General features: G+C 43.8%; 2 protein-coding genes and 1 long non-coding RNA gene across 7 annotated transcripts in view; 2 read left to right on the forward strand and 1 right to left on the reverse strand.

Moving 5' to 3' along the window:
• The window catches only part of gabrb1 (gamma-aminobutyric acid type A receptor subunit beta1), a 51951-nt gene extending 45095 nt beyond the window's left edge, over positions 1-6856 (reverse strand). The window contains exons 1-3 of one of the 2 annotated variants that reach the window (XM_034675058.1): positions 6678-6757; positions 6496-6587; positions 6333-6400 (exon numbers count right to left, since the gene is read on the reverse strand). In XM_034675058.1, coding sequence (XP_034530949.1) covers positions 6333-6400; positions 6496-6587; positions 6678-6757 — 240 coding nt within the window. Of the gene's footprint in view, positions 1-6332; positions 6401-6495; positions 6588-6677 lie in introns of both variants that reach the window. The other variant, XM_034675056.1, reaches the window with a different exon arrangement.
• LOC117806222 (NLR family CARD domain-containing protein 3-like) overlaps positions 1-18553 on the forward strand; it is a 435740-nt gene that overhangs the window by 87456 nt on the left and 329731 nt on the right. The window lies entirely within an intron of this gene.
• Positions 1831-10107, forward strand: LOC117806247. Of its 2 annotated transcripts, none has more exons than XR_004629633.1 (3): positions 1831-1976; positions 2169-2339; positions 9490-10107. It is a non-coding gene; the product is annotated as an uncharacterized LOC117806247 (long non-coding RNA). The 2 variants fall into 2 exon arrangements; XR_004629632.1 differs by lacking the exon at positions 9490-10107 and adding an exon at positions 3660-3860.

The raw sequence follows: 18553 nt of genomic DNA on the forward strand, positions 1-18553 counted from the left end.
GGGAAAAGTAGGATGCATCACTTGAAGCAGCCGTTAAAATAGGACGGCGTGCAACACGCCAGACTGTAAGGATTCGTTCTTTGGATACGTTTGGATTTAAATAGTTATTTATCTGAGCTCCGTTAGCATCTCACTGATTTGGTTTATGTTAAGTGTTTAAAGATGAAAGTGAAACCTGCAGGAGGTCTAACTTTAAGCCAGGTACCCGATGACGGTCAGAAACACAGCGTACCACCTGAGACAGAAAGCTCCCGTGAGCGACAGCAGCGCGGCAGAGTCTGTGTTACTTTGTTTAATAAAGCTGCGATGAGATGCACTGATGGTGATGGAAACACATTTTCTCCCATCAGAGGTGAGATCAATGAAGTGCAGCCCACCACGGAGGAGTGTGATGAAAGTTATTTGAGGAGCTGCAGTGTGTCCTTGCAGATGAGAGGTGACTGAGAAACGGTGGCTGCGAGCTGCTAAAGATGTGTCAGACAAAGCAGAAAGTGAGAGGATCAGCAGATAATGAGGGAGGAGAGGCGAGAAGAAGACATCAGCTGATCCCTGCAATGCACCTCGCATTTAGACTCCTCTCATGTTTAAACAAAGGCTGACCTTTCTGCTCATAAACTCTTTGAATTATATAGATTATTCACACTTTGGGTTTTGTTTTTGTCGCTTTGTCCGGGTTAATTTGCTGAGATAATAAACGGACATAAGAAAATATAGAACGATGCATTCTCTTGTTCTTCACGTTAGTCTGCACAGATTTCAAACTTTTACCTTCAGTCTGCAACAAGAGATCCTTTCTGTGTAACGCAGGGTTCACACTACAATATATTAAAGCACATTTTCACTCTGATTCGCCTCTTCACACAACATATGGCAGAATCCTGATTTCCTGATGGTTCTGCAGATTATCTTGAGGTGTGAGGGAGGGATTTTACTCGCCCTGATCTGCTCAGAGGAACACTAATTAGAAACATTACAGACAAACTGTTAAGTAGAGGGACAGCTGAGCTTCTACTGCCCACTGTACTCCATGTTTGTTCACATAAAAGTTTTGTTTTCCAGTTTCGGACTCTGGTTGTCAGCGAATGGAATCAGTCGGGCCGGGCATCATCGTATGGCTTTGGAAATGTGGCGGTGGAGGCGCCGTTGGCTTTGCGGTTTCCAGTGTGTTTACAGGAGCTGTGTCACGAAGATTAGCAGCCGGTCTCTGAAGTCGAGAGTGATAAATACAAACAACAAGAACCAAAACAACGAGCTGAAAGACTCCAAAGAGCTTTGTGAAGAAGTGAAGGTGATGTTTCTGTGATTCAAGCATTTGAACTGGCTCCAAATAAAATAACACATATTGATGAGAGATGTGTTAAAGTGACACGCACGTTTGAGAAGTTAGAATATCTGCTGCTGGGAAAACTGTCCATCAACTTTAGTCTCATCTCACATTTTCTCCTTTGATGGTCTGAAACGGATCGGCAGCCCAGCAGGGGGTCTGACTCTTATTTTGGAAAGCCTTTATTTTTTTACATCAGCGGCAGGAAGGGATCCACACAGACATCTGTCACTCAGAAGTTTGCATTCATTACTTTTCACGTTCCCACCAAGAGTTACTCTAGACGGATGTCAGAAACATCTCTGAACCTGTGCCGCAGAAAGAAGAGAGTCTCCTCTGTGCACTTTAAGATGATGATCTTTAAAATCTAAACACGTCATGAGGCCGTGCAGACTTCTCTCTCTGTGTCCATTGAATAAAGTTCTCTGTGTTTTTCTACCTTACAATGTTGAATTAGTAAGAGCATCAGCGCTCTTCCACAAACACTGTGCACCTCTGAAGTTTTATAGAAATGTCAATTTTTCAAAAGTCTTCCCTGCTGGACTCAGGTAGGAAGGGGAGGAGTCTCACGAGGCAGGATATGACATCAGAAGTAGGCTGAGAAGCAGCATGATGGAGGACAAAACAACAGCATCAGATTTATATCAGTGCGGTGAGTCCATGGATTGATGCTCCAGTTGGATGTTTTCATTCGTCCTGTCACGTGTTGCTCTTCTGTAGATTTTGTCCTCTAAGAGAAATATTGTTGATATAGCGGCGTGTGATTGAGGATTTGGCCACCCCTTGGTTCACAGGACTCTGCTGAAAACTATGTATTTACAAACTTTAAAAAAATGCCCAACAGCTGTTCAATTGGATGCTGATGAAGGGAAAAGCTCGGGTTCTGCTTCCAAAGATCTGAGAACCAAAATCCAGTGAGGAGGAGATGTGGATTCACGCTAGTAGACGCTTTGCTGTCCATGGTGAGGGAACAAAACAAGGATCCACACGTCTTTGAGGGAACATTTCATTACTGGTATGTTGATGTAAACACAGTATTTTAATTCATGTAGCTGTTTGAATTAAACGGTCGCTGTTTGCTGGTGATGAAGTGATTTTAGGTAAGTTGAGAGGAAACTTCTGAGAGGTGGAGATGGTTTTACCCGTCTGCATGAATGATATCACCCACCTTTAGTTTGATGATGAAGAACTTCTCAAACTGCAGCGTTACTGACTCGACCATATGGAAAATACACACAGCTGTCCGTACTTCTGCAGACTCTCATCCTGGCTGCGTTTTTTAGTGAAGTTTAGCCGTTTGAAATGACTGATTAAAGCATTGTTTAAAGGTGGCCAGTGCCCAAACTTAAAGTTTCTTTTCATGCCTGTTTTTCTGTGGATGTCAGGCGATATAAAAACACCTCATTCTGAAGAGATGAACAATAACAGCCTGCTGCAGCTCTGCAGAGAGTCCGATAGAGGCCTTCATTTTACTGCTCCCTTTTTACGCTGGTCATGTGACTGAAAATTTTGAATTCTAAGAAACAGGAAAAAAAAGATGGCAACAACCAAAATGGCAAATTCAAGGCTTCAGAAGGGACGTCCAAAAACTAAAACTGCAGCACAGCAACTTCTTATGATGCAGTTTGAGTCCTGAACAACTGCAGCTATTGTATTTCTGTTTATTCTTTTCATGCACTGGTTGTATTTCTGCAAAGTGAATAACTATTCCACACTCCTTTTTGGGTTTTTATATATTTCTCTTTAACCATCAATCCATCATCTTATCATGTTGAGGGTCACAGCAAGGCCGGAGCCAATTGTCCTGGACAGGTCGCCAGCCAATCACAGAGCGGATGCATTAAGACAAAGAACAAATCAGCTCCCTCTGGTAATTTAGAGTCAACAATGAACCTCATGTTTGTGTCTTTGGACTGTGAGAGGAAGCCAGAGTCCATGCACACACAGGGAGAACATCCAAACTCTGCACAGAAACACTCCCACCGACTCATCGCTCTGATTCAGGCTGCTCAACGATTCATAACCCCGGCTCACAGTGACAGCTCGTCATTAACTCTCCAAACACTGTGTGCATTTACTTAACGAATTCACGCTGTCATGTAAAGATGACTTATGTGTGTGCTATAAATGTAAATCAAGAAGCAGCGTTCCTCCTGTTACAGGCTGCAGACTACAACTAAAAGGTGCTTTTTGCAGATACAGAACAAAGTCACCAGAGAAAGGTTTCAACAGTTTGATGTTATAACATGAAATTCATGATTGCAGAATTCAATAATGAAACTTTAAAGGTTAAACTAATGAAACGACTTGATTCATACAACTTCTCTTCCTCTAGAGAGCATGCATCTGTAAACACACGCTTCAGAACAAGTTGAGCGGTCAAACTGAAGTTTCGCACAGGAACCACCTCGCTGCCTGAACTCCTGTGACTGTTCACGCACCGCTCTGCAGCCGGTGCTCAGCTGGAGGGTGCAGATTGAGACCGAACATCACTGTCACCTGTTTCTGTTTGATACTGCAGATTCAATGAAAGAAGACAGAGGAGAGGAAGATGGTTCCTTTGCTCCACACTGCATCACACTTAAGGTCATTCAGACTGAACTCTGAGCTAGCTTTCTGATGGTATGACTGAATATATAAGTATTTATGTGACACTGCACCAAAAAAGTCTACCAGGACTGAGATGTTTGTATGGAGAAATCCACTTTTACTTTACTGTAGAAGTGATGTCTTCTCACCCCACACAGCACAGTGAAGTTAGTTCTTTCTTTGGATGCATTTACTGCAATTAAATAACAGCTTATTCAGCTTTTTCTGAGGGGGAGGGGGATCCATAGTGCTGAAATAAGCCAGACTGCACCCGACATGTGACTGTCTTACAGTGAAACTGTCACTCCCAGGCGAGGAGGAGCAGACACCCCAAAGGAGGTCTGGACTCTGCAAACCGGGTAGCCCTCCTGCATTACTTCAAGTATAGAGGAGCAGATGATTCACTGAATGACTGACACTGTTAACATCAATAATTCTGATTGATAAGAGTAACAGGAGGTGAAAATGTTCCTCGTTTTGAGTCTGAGGTCAGCCTACGAGGTTATCACAGAACCTATATGTAGCTTCAGTGTGAAAAACATCCAATGATCAGTAACTTTGATTCATGGCAGCTCCTGAGCTCAGACTAAATTTAGCTCCAGGAGCTCTGCTTCAAAGCTGCACCACAGTGTTCTCAGAAGCCGGCTAATAGCAGACCTACATGTAGAAACCGAGCACATCTCACAAACAGAGGGATTCTGTGAGGCTGCAGCAGCAGAGCAGCATCACTGTGACATGTTTGACACACACATGTTCTCTGACCTCACACACCTCCTCCTGCTGACACTGATGTGTACGTCCCCTGTACAGCCCGGCAGCAGCAGCAGAAGCAGCAGCATTGATAGCCTGTATTAAGTGGTCAAATCATATTCTGCAGACGCTCTGCTCCACTGGGCTCCTTCCTCCTGACTCACTGACAGCCGTTATGTAATTACTGCATCGAGGCCAACAAACGGACAAAACGCGCTCACAGACGTCTTCTTCCTGCATCTGTCTGTCCCCTCATGTGTCTTTCCCCTCATATCTCTGTCCCCTCATATGTCTGTCCCCTCATATGTCTGTCCCCTCATGTGTCTTTCCCCTCATATGTCTTTCCCCTAATATGTCTGTCCCCTCATGTGTTTTTCCCCTCATATGTCTGTCCCCTAATATGTCTTTCCCCTCATATGTTTGTCCCCTCGTGTGTCTTTCCCTTCATGTGTCTGTCCCCTCATATCTGTCCCCTCATGTCTGTCCCCCATGTGTCTTTCCCCTCATATGTCTTTCCCCTCATATGTCTGTCCCCTCATGTGTCTTTCCCCTCATATGTCTGTCCCCTAATATGTCTTTCCCCTCATATGTTTGTCCCCTCGTGTGTCTTTCCCTTCATGTGTCTGTCCCCTCATATCTGTCCCCTCATGTCTGTCCCCCATGTGTCTTTCCCCTCATATGTCTGTCCCCTCATGTCTGTCCCCTCATGTGTCTTTCCCCTCATATGTCTTTCCCCTCATATGTCTGTCCCCTCATGTCTGTCCCCTCATGTGTCTTTCCCCTCATGTGTCTGTCCCCTCATATCTGTCCCCTCATGTCTGTCCCCCATGTGTCTTTCCCCTCATATGTCTTTCCCCTCATGTGTCTTTCCCCTCATATGTCTGTCCTCTCATGTGTCTTTACCCTCATGTGTCTTTCCCCTCATGTGTCTGTCCCCTCATGTGTCTTTCCCCTCATGTGTCTTTCCCCTCATGTGTCTGTCCCTTCATATATCTGTCCCCTCATGTGTCTGTCCCCCATGTGTCTTTTCCCTCATATGTCTGTCCTCTCATGTGTCTGTCCCCTCATGTGTCTTTTCCCTCATGTGTCCGTCTCCCTGACCGCTGCTGCTGGACACACTCCGACACCTGCACACACTCCACGCATGCTGGGCCCGCAGCCTCGTGCGTGGAATCACTAAACTCTCTCTCTCTCTCTCTCTCTCTCTCTCTCTCTCTCTCTCTCTCTCTCTCTCTCTCTCTCTCTCTCTCTCTCTCTCTCTCTCGCGCGCGCTGTCTCTCTCTCTCTCTGTCTTGTTAATACTCTGCCTCTGCCGGTTGTGACACCACAGGGGAAGTACTTGATGCATACGGATTGGCTTTGACACATTGCGGATCTCTCCATGGTGCTGAAAAGGGGAGCGGAGGGGGGAGGAGGGAGAGAGAGAGAGAAGAGATGGAGGGAGGGAGGAGGGAGAGAGAGAGAGAGAGAGAGCAGGGAGGGAGGGAGGGGGTATCTTTTTAGCTTCCTTCAGGAGAGGCGCTGCAGCAAGCACACCGGCGAACCGGACTGACACCGGTTTGAAACCTCCATCTGTTTTTCTCTCCCTCTCTTTCTGGAGTCTCTCTCTCTCTCTCTCTCTCTCTCTGACTCTGCGCCGCATTAGGAGAGAAGGAGGAGAGGAACTTACCATGTTGACTTCAGACACCATGTCAATACTGGCGATGTCTATGCTCATGCCAACATCTACAGGGGCGCCTATGGGAGACATGACAGTGGAGAGTTAGTGAGCAGCATAGCACATGTTAATCAGACTGCAGGAGCGCGCCTCTGGTAGGGGGGGGGGGCTTTACCTCCAAAATCAGGCCTCAGACGGATGTCATAGCCCTTCAGCAGCTTGTCCACGGTGGCTTTCACATAGGACATGTTGCTGGGCTCGTTGGCACTGAGCAGGGAAACACATGTATGTTCACAGCAGAAGGATCACACATAGATCATGTATGACACAGACATGATGACACATGCATATTCTCACCTTTGCGCCCCGCACACCACAGACGCCAGCAGGGACAAGCAGGAGAGCCCCCAGCACCCGCGGTCCAGAGTCCCCCACATCACTGACTCCTGATCCGGCCAGATACTTTTCACACGAGATCTCTGAGATGCAACTTAGGCTGCAAAATTATTCCAAGAGCAACGCATGCGCGTCGTTTTACCAACATCCAAGCGTCAGAAGGCGAGGTGAGAAAAAAGACGAATCCGGATGCAAATGTCGCCGCGCTGAGACAGGAGGAAAAAACAGCCTGTAAGGTGTGCAGGCTTCACCTGAGGAGGGGAAGGTTGGCGCATGAAGCGTCACCCAGCACTTCACATGTCAATACACAGACACCCCCCACCCACCCCCCGCGCCGGCAGCTGTATTCCAGCAGTCACAACAGAGTCCAGAGCAGATCTGCGTCAGGAGGTCTCTCCAACCGCTGCTGCTGAATGTTGAGACAGTAAATAATGAGCCAGATCGAAGCTGCCCGGTCACCTTTACTGAGAGAGAGAGAGAGAGAGAGTGAGAGAGAGAGAGAGAGAGAGAGAGAGAGAGAGAGAGAGAGAGAGAGAGAGAGAGAGCGTCATGCAACACAAGCACGTCTGAGGAGCTGCGCATTTTTCGGGGCAGCGCATCTCATCCTGCTCGCGTCACGGGCTGCACCAACTTAATTAATTGTTTAAAATCCCAGAAAAATGCATTAAAAACTGCAACGCACGACTAAGTGATGAGAGGGGAGATAAAATACGCTGTGTGGGAACCGAAATGGATTCTGCTTCCACTGCAGGACGTGAAGGGAATGAAGAAGAAGAAGTAGAAGAAGTAGAAGAAGAAGAAGAAGAAGAAGAAGAAGAAGAAGTGTTCTGCATTTAACCCACAGAGGATGCTTCCATTCAAATGTTCTTATTTCAGGACAATAACTTAAAGGTGACATAGTATGCTCTTTTTCATCAACATATATTGGTCTAAGAGGTCCTCAAAAACACGTCTTTAAAGTTTATTGCTCAAAAAAACACTTTGAAATCAGATTTTGGCATGCCTGTAAACCCCTCTTTTTCAGCCCTGCTCAGAACACTCTGTTTTCCCTCTGACCATGCCCCCTACATGTTACAGCCATGCTCAGTCTCTGGAAATACGTGTGTAGTAGTGTGAGATTCAGAAACAGAGAAAATCACCGTGACTGCCGCTGATGTTTTCTTCTTCTTTTGCTATTTTCTTCTTCATTCTTGAATTTCTCCGTTGTGGGACGAGTAAAGGACTTTCTTATCTTCTTATTTTATTTAATGCAGTTAGAATTATTCTTCTTCTGTTACTTAATGCGGTTAGCAAACAGCTTTAAAGGTGATATATTACGTTGTTTTTCATCAAAATATATTGGTCTAAGAGGTCCCCAAAACATGTCTTTAAAGTTTATGCTCAAAAAAACACTTTGAAATCAGATTTAGGTCTTCCTGTAAACCCCTCTTTTTCAGCCCTGCTCAGAACAGGCTGTTTTCTGTGTCTGTGCCTTTAAATGAGAATGAGCTCTCTGACCACGCACCCTCAGGAAGTGGATGTGTCCTCGGCTCTCAAGCACGTTGATCTAATGTTTACATGTTGGCTGAATATACACGGCTGCTCACAGACCCGCGTTACTTCAACCCTCTGAATCTGATCCAGAATCTGATCCTGACGGAGAGGCGCCTGCAGCAGGACCTTTCTGAACCAGTGGTCACAGATTTTGTGTCTCTTGTTGTTTTATTTGTCAGCATGTCGACGTGTGTCTTGGTACACAGCTACGAACATGTAGCTATGTGGCTATGCTAACTAGCGCTAGCACTTATCATTATCACTGTATTTTATACAGTCTATGGGCTGAACAAGCTCCGAGCTCTGACTCCGTGACAGACCGGATATTGTTGTGACGTATGAAAAACACTGAAAACTGAAACGGCTTGTTTCAGCACACATTTACAGAAAGGTGGAGAAATCAGAACAGGGGCAGAATGGATTTTTTTCATTTTCGGGGGGTTTGTAGACATGCCAGGGACACATATTTCAGGTATAGAGAACCATTAAAAAGTCAATTTTGCATGATATGTCACCTGTAATATATGATTTGATCCTGCTCCACAAAGACACATCTAAGACACATGGAAACCTCTGAATGCATGTGCAGCTTCTTTAAATCTCCTGACACTACCTGAACCCTGACAACCAGAGCCAGGACTCACACATGAAGAAACATCCAGTGCTAACAGAACTTTCTCAAGAACCCCTGGTACTGTTTCCTCCCCTCACAATAACACTGAAAGTGAAGAGTGCTTTGAGTGTTGTTACTGCCTTCCTCTGAAGCTGGAAGAATCCCAGTCACGTGATCTCAGGAGCGGGTCCTGACTCCTGGATGATGACCTCCTACCTGCGCCAATGAAAAGGGCTGTTTGAGGGCTCGACTGAACAACAGTTATTCAATTAGCATCAATGTTTTTGTATCCCTCATTTTAGAAGAAAACAGAAGAGGGATAAAAACAAACAAAAAAGCAACAATAGAATAAAAGCCTACAGAGAGAAATGGAGCATGCGTCCATGTGTTGTTACTGTGTTCATTAATAAGTCAGAAAAAGAGAGCAAGAAACCAAGACTGAGAGATGTTTAGAGAGGGCCAGGGTACAGACAAGTCCATGCATCAAAACCCAAAGCAGATAGAGACCGTCCAGTAAGGTGGAGGAAAGTCAGTTCCAGGTTTGGCATCACGCCTCTTAAATTAACTCACAAAAAGGTCACAGATCTCCAGAAACTCAAACATGTTTCCCTGTTACTCCGTCCACAGCGCTTCCGGTTCCTGAGATCTACTATCTCCCAGGACCTGAAGTGGACCTCCCACATAGACTCCATCAGGAAGAAGGCACAGCAGAGGCTGCACTTCCTCAGACAGCTCAGGAAGTTCAACCTGCCCCGAGAACTGCTCATCATCTTTTACACCTCCATCATCCAGTCTGTCCTGTCTCTCTCCATCACTGTTTGGTTTCCCTCTGCCTCCAAACATGACAGGCACATACTGCAGCGCACAGTCAGGTCTGCAGAGAAGATCATTGGAGTCAGCCTGCCCTCCATCCAGGACTTGTACCGGTCCAGGACCAGGAAGCGGGCCACTAACATCTCTGCAGACCCCTCACACCCTGGACACTCACTTTTCAAACTCCTCCCCTCCGGTCGGCGTTACAGAGCTCTGTACGCAAAAACATCCAGACACAGGAACAGTTTCTTCCCCAGGCCGTCACACTGATGAACACTTAACACTGTGTCATAAACCAGCTACCTCATGGACAGAGCCACCTTCATCTTTGCACTATTGCACATTATCATGTTTGTCTATTGTTTCTTTTATTGCACTCGTGCCTTTTGTACTTATATATATATTTTATATATTTTTTATTAGTACTTGATTTTTAGTGTCTGTCTATTTATGTTTGTACAGGGAGTACGCAAAAATATCGGAGTCAAATTCTTTGTATTCTTGAGATAAATTGTGATTAAAGTTCTTTCTGATTCTGATTTCATATGTTAGATCCTGTGTCAGCACTCAAGCGGCAGCCTCCTCCTCTCCTCTCTAAAAATATGAGTCCTATGCGGAAGTGTTAAAAACTGCAGTTCATCAAGGATCCGCTTGAGGCTGGTTCTGGAAGTACCGGAAACCACATACACACCAATTCAAAGAAGACGATCTTTACAGCAGAAATAAACATGTTTACAGCCTGGTTCAAAAGACGAGTGTAGTCTGGATAGCTCATTTCTTGATTGGCGCACACTGTACAGGGGGGATTTTTTTTCTAATGAGGTAATCTCAAAGAGACTAAGATTACAAGTTTTCCAATGAGGCGGGAACACTGTAGCTGTTGGCTAGGAGGCTCAAAGCCCGCCTCTTTACGTCACAATCACTCAACAGCAGCATTATGGCTGCCGCCGCCGACTGGCCTCAAAATAGCGCTTCAGAAACAAATGGGTGACATCACGGATACTACGTCCATTAACTAACTCAATGCAGAGAAGAGAATCAATCCCTTTAAAGCTCCAGTGAGGAGTTTTTGTCGGGTTATGAAACAGACTCTTTACGAGCTATAAAGCAGACAAGACCATCAGGAGGTGAGTGATATATTTTTTATGTGTTCTGTAGGGTCATTCCTAACAACTGTCACCGCTCCTGGGAGAGCCTTCGCTTCAGTTTCACACAGTGAACTCTGACACGTCTGACAGTCACGAGACAGCAGAGGGGTTCTGTCCTTATAGGAAACTGTAGCATGCACAAGATCAGATCACAGAGATGTGATTCATTGCTCCTTCCACAAGGGGGTGCCGAGAAATACAATTAATTTAACACGCTTATTTGCATCAGAGGAATATAGTCATAGTTTTCAGGATGGTGGAGTGTTGCACACTGAGGTCTTCTGCACAGAACATTAACATTTTTAAAAGCAAACTCAAGGCCTACCTTTTTAGTCTCGCTTTTTACTGAGTTTTATTCTTATAAGAGTTTTATTTAACCTTGTTTTATTTAATTATTTATTATCTAGTTCTAAATCTTAATGACATTGAAATAGAAGAACTTCTTGTCAACTCTCAGATCTTAAACTTCTTATAGAATAATACGTTTATATGAAAGTATAATAAATTTTGTTTTATCCCTGTGATTTGTGGACTCATTATCTCATCTAGTTTGCCTCTTCTCTAAATATTTAGGGGTCTTCTCTTTTAAATGTATGCTTTATTGTTCATTTGTATTTAATGCTGTTGGAGTAAAATATAATGAATCTACAGTAAATCTGTAAGTCCTGATGTTTTTTTTTTTTTAACCTGATCAGTGACTCAAGCCTTAATGTAATCAGTTTCAGTAACCCCAGCCCCTCTGAGCCGGGTGAACACATGATTGTTCTGAGGTAAATATGTGTGGACTTGATTAGATGTTGGGTTATTTGCATTAATCTGATATTAACAGAGTCTTTTGAATAAACATCTCATCAGCTCTGCACACAGGGGGTTTGAAGGGGTGTCATTAAAGCTGCGAGCACTTTGATAGGTGATTAAACTTATACATATTTAATGTGTCGTTTCTTCGGTTGTTTCTCTTCCTCTGTGGCGCTGCTCTCCAGCTTTGATTCCTGGAGAACCCCGAACGCAGATTCTGTTCATTAACAACCCGACCAGTGACTGCATAAAAACAGGGATGGAACAACAGCCTCAATGAAGTGAAACCAAGACGTGTAGAGCTCCCCAAACTGACTGGCTGCAGTATAGTTCTTAAAGCACGCCTAACCATGTTAACAGATCCTGCTGATATGTGTGCAAGAGTTGATTTTCTGTGACAAGCTAAGTTTGAATAATTAACCAATGAGGCTCCTGCAGCGCTGTGTGCACCGGATTATCAGAGTAGAGACACTGGACGACTCTCTTCACCTGTTTCACCAGAGAGAGTTTGATGACATCCAGCTTTTAAATGACTTGACATGATACATTATGTTGGCCTGTAAAGGGACATTAAGGGGAAAAAGAAGAGGCCCTAGAATGGAGCCCTGAGGTACTCCAAGGTCTGCAAAAGCTGCACAATTCACATCCTCTCCCTCTGCTCTGTCAGTGCTTAAACTCCAAGCCTGATTTGTACTTCTGCGTCGAATCAACGGCGTAGCCTACGCCAGAGGTCCACATAGCTCCCGTACCTACGCAAAGGCCTACGCACATAGCTGGCACGGACAGCAAGCCCTGTGATCCGTCTGCTCGGCGGCATTGTATCTCTCGTATTTACAGCCCTTCCGGGATCCCGCACATCGTCTGTGTATGTCATCTCCTCCTCTCTATTCTTTATGTAATCATGTCTGTATGATAAACAGCAACATGTATCAGCTGTAGATTAACATAACACGCTCTGAATCACTGTGGAAAAGTAAACAGAGATTGTAGTAGGGCCGGAAGGAGCGTTTCTACAGAGAATTGCTGCGTGACACAGGCACATTGACGCACAAGTATTTGGTGCTCATGTCCGCGTCAGCCCCTGCTGTGTAGGTGAGACGCAGAAGTATAAATCAGCCTTTAGTCCCACCACCTTCCCCCTGAAAGCTCCAGCTATAGAGGGTGTAAAATGTTGTTCACTCCTCAGATATCTGTCTTGAATTCAAACTGAGGTCAGAGCCTGGATGCAAAGTACAAACAATGCTCTGCTGCTGTTTCAAACATTTCCAACAATCACCTTACGTGTGACTGAACTCATTACGCAGCTCTCTCCTTCTTTTCTCGCAGGTATTTCAGTTCTGTTGGAAGAAGACTTTGGAGTTTGGCTGCTGCAGCAAAAATCTGAGGTGGACATCAGTTTACCGTCGACTTTGATGACTAAATCATCAAAAGATGAGTGAAGACTGGTGCTGATGAATTATTGGTGGGCTTGCTTTGATTCAGGATGGAGCTCAACTGATCTGAGATTCTTGGGCCCAGTTCTTTGATTTAGGAGAACTGTTTCTGACTTTTATACATTTAGAAGTTCAGCAGGAAGAAGATCATGGAAGAGACTCAGCTAGCGCTGTTTTAGATGGTGCTATATTTCATCACAGATGGATTCACTGAATTAACATGTGAGAGGAGATAAGCGCGAGTAGCAAAGACGTTTCAACACGGCTTTAAAATCCTTTTTAACTCAAAAAGCCGTGGCAGTGATCGGCCGGTGTTTTGCTTTAAACAGTGACCCTGTTAACTGGAGACTCTCAGCCGGATGCATCCCTCATAAACGTCTTTAGACGATCATTAAATATCTGATGAGGATATTTTGAAATCTTAATAAAAACTAAACTAGTTTGCATTCCCAGGAACTCCCTCTGTGTTTCAACAGCTGTGTAAACTCCACAAACACTGACACGTTCAGCTGAAGGTCTTTAGTTTACAGGGTCACTTTTAAAACCGGAACACCGGGAGAGACGCATTCACGGTGGGCTGAGAGAAGACTACTGTTACAAGCTGCTAAATCAAGAGAATCACAGCTTCTTCTTTTGAAAAGTACACACACATACAAAAAAGATAGAACAAATAAAAACTAATGAAAGAAAGAGAAATCAAGTGAATCACAGATGTGTGTGAAGTTCCTCCGGTCGAAAAATGCCTTTACTCAGACAAACTTTGTGCCTGACCAGCGTTGTTGAGAAGTTTGGATCCTACATGAGACGACACTGAGGGGGACATGAGGGGGACACGGATGACTGCGTCCTTTCCTGATCAGACTTTTCACTCAAAACTCTCCACACGAGGAGGACGGGACAACACGAGGCTCTGAGAGATGAAAAAAGATGCCACAAAAACCCAAACAGACATCCCAGCAGACTGATTTTAGATTTTGGATACACAGAAAGCTGTGTAAACACAACTGTCAACACCAATCACAGACGGAGCAGATGAAACTCAGATGTAATTAACCAGCTCTGACAGCTCGTGTCTCTGAAACCCTGAACTGAACCAATGTGTCATTTCCTGTTTTTCACTTTAGCCGTGTTGTTTGAGATGTTACGGACGACTCTCCAGGTCTACAAACACGACCTCCGGGTTTCATTTAAACATATGTTGAGCTTTACATGTCACCAGAAGACCCTGAGCATCACACCATGCTGCTCAACTACAGGCTGTGCTCTGCTGCCATCTGGTGGTGGGAAGAGTTCAACAAAGTTCAATCCCAGTGTGTGTGCCAGATGCTCTTTGAGTTAAGGGATTGAGTTAATAATTCAGTACTGTTACAGTTAAATAAAATTTAAACCATTTTATTTTAATTTAGGTAGATTTGAAGATGTTTGCTTTGTGTCATGCATTAACAATGTGTCCTCTTTCTCTGTTTTTGTGTCGTAGCTCATAGTGCCCTGTTACCCCTCTAGAACCCTACGCTCCCAACATGCAGGCCTGCTCGTCGTACCTAAAGTCTCTTCAAGTAGTATGGGAGGTAGAGCCTTCAGTTATCAGGATCCTCTCCTTTGGAATCATCTACCAGTCAGGGTCCGGGAGGCAGACACCCTCTCTACTTTTAAGAGTAGGCTTCAAACTTTCCTTTTTGATAAAGCTTATAGTTAGAGATCACTCAGGCTTGGACCAGCTCTTAGTTATGCTGCTATAGGCTTAAACTGGGATTCCCTCTCTCTCCTCTGTATGCCTGTCTCTTACTTTAACTCTTCCTGTCCCATTCAAGTTACTAACCATAGACCTTTCTGGAGTCCCTGAGCTCCCTTGTCTCGTAGGTTCCTCTGGATCTCTGCTGCTGTGAACATGCCAGACTCCAGCTGCTTCAACTACTACTATCCGTCTCACCATTATCATCTCTCTCTCTCTTTTCATCTCCCTCTATCCCTCTCTCCAACATGGTCTCAGCAGATGTTTGTCTAACATGAGTCTGGTCCTGCTGGAGGTTTCTGCCTGTTAAAGGAAGTTTGTCCTTGCCACTGTAACTTGCTAAATGCTGCAAAGTGCTCTGCTCATGGTGGATTAAGATGAGGTCAGGCTGAGTCCTGTCTGTAAGATGGGACTGGATCTGATCCGGTCTTGATGTTGGGTCTTTGTTAATAATAGAACATAGAGGACGGTCTAGATCTGCTCTGTTTGGAAAGAGTCTGAGGAGAACATTTGTTGTGATTTGGTGCTTTATAAATAAAGATTGATTGATTTATAGAAAGTTGAGGAAATGATTCCTCAGTGAGTTAAGAGTCATTGTGCAGATCTATCCGGTGATGTTTCATGTTCATCACTCAAACTGCTCTACCACACCTGACCACTAGATGGCGCCCTAAGTTTTCTTATATTTCTGCATTAACTCTAAATATCAGGAGAAACTTTCTCCAGAAGCTGTTTCTATCCATCACACGTCAGTGACGCAGGGGGTCAGGGTTCAGCTGTGTTAAAGACGTTCGGTTAATCACAGAGTATTCAGGGACTGATCAGCCCTCTATGAGGTCATATTGATTATTGGTAAATCAATGTGCTGATGTTAATGAGCAGGGTGCCACAGATCACTGCTCTGAATGTGAAGGAAACAGAAGTGTCAGAATGAGGAGTCACGTTTTGTTGAAAAGTCTTTGTTCACTCATTCAATCACTCAAGCTTTATTTATAGAGCACCTTGCAATGCAACCCAAAGAGCTTTACAGCGACTGACAACAAGAAAGAAGCAGAAATAAAATAATGGCAAGACATATTAAAAAAACAAAAATGGATTTTAAAAAAGAGACTAATGCACACCGACAACAATAAAAAACTGAAACACCCTCTACAAACAATCACTGAAAACTCTGGATAAAAAACCAAGGAACCACCACCACTGTAAAATCATTACCAAATATAACTTAATGACCCTTGACAGTTTTTTTTGTTATGCAGATATGTGTCTGATGTATAAACTAATTCATGATCAGGCCCCACCACCACTTAAACAATGTGTTTTACTCTGCAGGAACAATCTTAGGGAGACCAGGGCATCAGCAAGAGGAGACTGTTCAGCTAAACTTAGGAAATCTGCATTCGGACTATGCAGTTTCAGTCAGAGCAGCAGGAAAATGGAACTCAATCCCGACTCACATTAGAGACTGTACAAGCCTCAGTGTTTTTAAAAGTAAACTGAAATTATGGCTCAAGGAAAAACAATCATGTGATCACTGAGTTAATCTTCTGAATGCATCAAACTAGAGACATTGAAATGTAATTTTAAATGTGTTGTTATTAGTGATGGACTGTGTTGAGTAGCCTATGTATTGTTTTAAATGCTAGTATGTTTTTTTTAATCATTTGTATTGTACATTTTTTCACATCTTCCTGCCCAGGGACCACAGATGAAAATTAGCTTATAGCTAACTCTGGTTTGACAGTTTTTGTTTTGCATGGTCCCTGTCAAATAAAGTACTAAATAAATACATAGTAAAATATGTTTTATTAAAATAAGTTAGAGCATCAAATTAATATTAAGAATATAAATAGTTAAAATAAATAAATTAAAAAAGGGTAAGGATAAGAGTTGAAAATAAAATTAAGGCTAAAAATATCAATAAAACTGTGTAGATAAATAACTTAAAAAATAATTAATGGATTGATTTTTTTTATTTCTTACATATGATAAAATTTCAAAATAATAATAATAATAATAATAAATTAAAGGTATTAAACCATGCCTCTTCTCTAGCTTCAGTGATTAATTCTCTTAAACGTCTGTACATATAAAATACCAATCAGTCATTATATATATATTAATTCACCTTAAAGCTCCTGTGATGAGTTTGAAGCGTGTTATGACACAGACTGATATTAACACTGATACGTCTTTATGAGCTACAAAAGCAAACGAGACCATCAACAAGAAGACAGAATACTTCCATCGAGTCATTTTTAATAACTCTGCACAGACGCCCAACATGTATGTGCACAATCTTCTTCTACTGTGATGTGACATCTGATTGCACATAATCGCCATCGACTGGTCCAGCATGCTCACACTGGACTTACACTGGTTGCGTGTTTGGTCCGTAATCTCTCGTGCGTCAACACCCACCAGCTGTTTTCAGAGCGCAGCACGGAGCAGGACCACCGGATGGTTAGAGTCCTCAGACTATGGATTTCACGGGATAATTACTGGATCAATGGTTTTCCTCCTCCATGATGAGCTTCTCCTCATCCATGTTGTCTTTCTGGTCCTCTGAAAACCTCTGAACTGTTGACTCCAGGCCTGGCTCCGTTCATCATGGTGGTTTGTCGATGTAGTTGAGTGAAATACGATCTGGTGATAACACAGAGTGTTTTATTCTGAAAAGTAATCAGATGTCTCTCTTCCTGTCTCGTCCATCTGCCCTTTGCTGAGTTGATGCACGGTGCTCCTGCATCTGGTAAAAGTGGAAGAGTTGCACGTCTGCTGTTATGCATCCACTTTCAACCATTGCTGTGTTGTCATGTTGACAGGATTGTATTTAAAACCGACAGGTCATTATTCAAACCACTAGATGATTTGGCAACCGTGAAAGATCTTTCATATCTCCTGCTCTAATTCCTTCTCAGGAGAATCCCTGATATTCATCCGTCCTGTTGTTCTGCATCTTTTTATTCCCTTTAAATGATCTAATAAAGATAATTACTGCATAAACAGGATTTAGAAAGACTCTATGATATAAAAGTGCCCTGACTGGACCCACCTCGTTGTTTAATGTCGTCTTGAACACACACACCTTTAAACCCAGGCGTCATTAAGGCGCAGCTCTCTCATAAGGACGCGCCCTTTGCCCTCAACCTCACCTTAATGTGACACATACATGAGTCTGTCCTCTCATTACCATCCGTCAGTGTTTGACAGCTTCAGCTCCATCACACGGAAGCTGTCGCCCTGCTGCTAAACCCTCATTAGTCCTTCATTTCAGACCCATTAAAACCAGCGTACATGCCTAACTGGTCCCACCGCAGCCATCAGTCAAAGAGCTGGAGGCGCGTTCAGGATCACATGTCTAAGATTATGAAGGGATAAATGTTCAAATGAAGGACTAATGGAGAACCACCTTTCCTGTAATGATCACTACAGACCCTCCAAGCTAAGTCTTTTTAGTGATCCGGATCGTTCGGCTCCGCTCGGCTCTTCATTCTCATTTTGGCTTCTCGTGTTTCTGGAGAAAGATGCAGATGTTGCGTGTCTTAAAGTCTTCAGAGAAAGCAGCAGGAGAGTCCACCATCAGTGGGAGTTCCTCCCTGCATCACAAACACAACACTGAGAAGACTTCTGCAGCCACGGAGGGAACCACCGTGGGACATCCAGGGTCCCGTGACGATGAACGTCTGATGTTGAATCTCCATAAAAAGGAAAAACATTCTGTCGTAGTTTGTTCAGACTTCGATTTTGCTGACTTATAAAATTTG

Source organism: Notolabrus celidotus, chromosome 22 (assembly GCF_009762535.1).
Source record: "Notolabrus celidotus isolate fNotCel1 chromosome 22, fNotCel1.pri, whole genome shotgun sequence".
In the NCBI taxonomy this organism is placed as follows: domain Eukaryota; kingdom Metazoa; phylum Chordata; class Actinopteri; order Labriformes; family Labridae; genus Notolabrus; species Notolabrus celidotus.